Source organism: Cariama cristata, unplaced genomic scaffold (assembly GCF_000690535.1).
Source record: "Cariama cristata isolate BGI_N322 unplaced genomic scaffold, ASM69053v1 scaffold42079, whole genome shotgun sequence".
Lineage (NCBI taxonomy): Eukaryota > Metazoa > Chordata > Aves > Cariamiformes > Cariamidae > Cariama > Cariama cristata.
The window spans coordinates 4,809-7,628 of NW_009635963.1; the positions used below are offsets into that span (position 1 = coordinate 4,809).

General features: G+C 47.7%; 1 protein-coding gene across 3 annotated transcripts in view; it reads left to right on the forward strand.

The window, feature by feature from the left end:
- CHTOP (chromatin target of PRMT1) overlaps positions 1 to 2,441 on the forward strand; it is a 6,285-nt gene extending 3,844 nt beyond the window's left edge. The window contains exons 3-5 of one of the 3 annotated variants that reach the window (XM_009707724.1): positions 645 to 831; positions 957 to 1,094; positions 2,069 to 2,441. In XM_009707724.1, the coding sequence (XP_009706026.1) occupies positions 645 to 831; positions 957 to 1,094; positions 2,069 to 2,271 (528 nt within the window). In that variant the 3' untranslated portion in view covers positions 2,272 to 2,441. Of the gene's footprint in view, positions 1 to 644; positions 836 to 956; positions 1,095 to 2,068 lie in introns of all 3 variants that reach the window. The other 2 variants (XM_009707726.1, XM_009707725.1) reach the window with 2 other exon arrangements.
- Positions 2,442 to 2,820: the final 379 nt, after the last annotated feature.

A 2,820-nucleotide genomic window follows, 5' to 3' on the forward strand; every position in this document is an offset into this window, starting at 1 on the left:
GCGGGGGGGAAATCTTCAAAAGCGAGATACACAAAGATGATGATTTTGCTGTTCTGTTCTTCAGCATAGTTTTCTTTTTGTAGTATAGATGGAAAAGCTGATGCTTTTCCTACGTGTTGCCTTAGTCTGGGGCAGTAGGCCACTGGGCACGATAGCCATGGCATGTGTCTGCACAGATGTCACTTGCTCTGCAGAGGTAGGTTAGACGTGTGCCACGCCAGGAGTAGTTGCATTGTATCTTCAGGGATTTGCTTGGACTGTCACCTTCCAGCAGAAAGGATTAGTGGGCTGCCTTGTGGATTAAGTGTTTGCTTTGATTTGGACTGAGTAGTGCTGCTAAAAAGGGAGAAAAATATTTCCTTCCAAATCTGCAAGCTTTCTTGTCTCTGTACAAACACTTGCTTCCAGGAAATGCCTTTGTTCTCTGTTTGACCTTCACAAATTATCCCTCCCAGAGCAGATTTGATTGTCTTTCTTTGAAGCTTGATTATATATTGCAGAGAGCTGGTGACTCCTTATTTTATGTTTTTAAAAAAAAAACAAAACCACACCGCTTTTATTGATAGACAATTGCTGTGCTGTTTGCGCTGCAAGTCTCAGATCGCTGCATGACTTTGTTGTTTCTTAAAAATCTTCTATTCCAGAAGAGCTTAAAGCAACGCCTCGGTAAAAGTAACATTCAGGCAAGACTAGGCCGGCCGGCCGGACCCCTTGCTCGCGGAGCCATGGGAGGAAGAGGACTGTCTATGGGGCAGAGAGGTTTGCCACGAGGAGCCATGCGTGGTGGCCGGGGAGCAAGAGCTCTGCTGAGAGGAGGAGTCCCACTCCGAGGTCGGTACCGTGGCTGAGCTGGAGTTGCTTATGTGTCAGCAACACTGTCTTTTTGACAGTGTGACTCTTGACTCGGTTGCTCTGTCTGAAAACTTTCTGATTTGAATTCCCTTTCTCTATTGAAGGTCAGAGCCTGCTTCGTGGAGGACGAGGTATATCCCCCAGGATGGGCCTGAGGAGAGGTGGCATTAGAGGTCGTGGTGGCCCTGGAAGAGGTGGTCTAGGCAGAGGTGCCATGGGCCGCGGAGGACTTGGTGGCAGAGGTCAGTGTGCACAGACTTCAGGAGCGGTGCATTGCTGCTGAAAAAGTAGAAGTAAGCTTTAATTCCTTTTCCCTTTAAAGGCTAGCATGCGTAAGTACATGCAGCCCCAAAACCCCACTATTGAATTTGTGTACAGCATAGTGCTAAATTAAGACTTTTGTTCCTGAAATATTTTGCCCGGCTTTACGCCTTACCAAGATTCTTCACTGTGTCAGTGTTGCCGGAGGGGTTCAGGGGACTGTTAGCGACGTTGTCTGCTCTTGCAGGTGTCGCTGGCTGTTGGGGGATGCTTAGAATAGTCGAGGCAGTGAGTGATCTTGCAGCGTATTGAGGAAGAGTACATTGTGTCCTTGCGCAAGAAGGAAATGATAAAGAGTCTGTGTAAACCAAGAGACTCTTAAAATAATTAGTGAGGGGAAAAATTTTAACAGAGGAGAAAGCCTAAATCCCTGCAAAATAAACTTAAATTCAAAGTCTGAAACTGAATCAAGTCTTGAGTAAATGAACTCTCTTTATTTTCAACAACAAATCAGAGAAGCAGTAAAGCAGGAGTGCGAGAGGAAATACAGGAGACGGCTGTTGATGGTAGGGTTGTTAATGTTTCAGACAGATGTTTGGTTAGAACACCAGCCAGACACGCTCTCGTGTTACTTTGGGATTGGCCCAATGTTTGTAGGAGTGAGAGCAGACAGTTACCGGGAAGCTGCCTTATCTCTTGACAGCTTTGGCTTGCAGCTTTAGCTCTTGTTTCTTAGCCTGACAAACCACGTACTGATCGATGGGGTCTCTTGGGTATCCTACTTCTGCAGTCGTTTGATAAACCTCTCAGTTTGAAGGACTTCGTAGGAAAAAAAAAATTTGCTTCTGATGGGTGATGGCGTTGTCACTTTGGGGTGCAGGATCTCTGGTTACGCTCCGTGGGGAGAGAAGGGAGCGTGGTGGAGTGTGTAACCGTCATCTTGTCTCACTGTAAGGTCGCGGCATGGCGGGTCGAGGACGAGGGGGCTTTGGAGGTCGTGGCAGAGGCAGAGGACGAGGAAGAGGATCGGCACGTCCTGCCTTGACCAAGGAGCAGCTGGACAACCAGTTAGATGCTTACATGTCTAAAACGAAAGGACACCTCGATGCGGAGCTGGATGCTTACATGGCTCAGACGGACCCGGAAACAAACGACTGAAGGTCGTTCCAAGAGACTGTTGTTGAAGTTAGTGTGTTATGTCGATGCCCATAAGCTAAAAATGGAAACCCTGATTCATGCTGGAAGGACCCGCAGGAATAGGGAGCGGCCCCGTTTACCAAGAGATCAGACTTTAGTGTGTTCCTTTAACCTTTTGATACTCTCTGTTGTATGAAACCTTTTTTTTTGGATTGTTTTTTATATCTCATTTTTATTTTTTTCTCTCCCTGAGTACTCCAAACACGAATGTGACAGATCTGCGGCAGTTAATCCGCTGACATCAGCGCTGGTGACGCACCGTGGCTGTGCAGCGTGGCGTGCGCGCCTCCCGCCCTGCGTTAAGTGAAGCGCTCGTCGTTGCTGGGATCGCGTGTTCGTGTGCCTCTTGAGCTCTGCGGTTGCATTTTGGGATCAGCTGTGTCCCTAAGCGTGACCGAAAGGCCGAACTCATGCCTGCAGTCCAGTTAAACCCAACTGAAGCAAAAAAAAAAAGCCCCAACAGGCCGGGTTTAGTTTAGACACAGCAATCTTCTTGTTTCGCACCAAAAC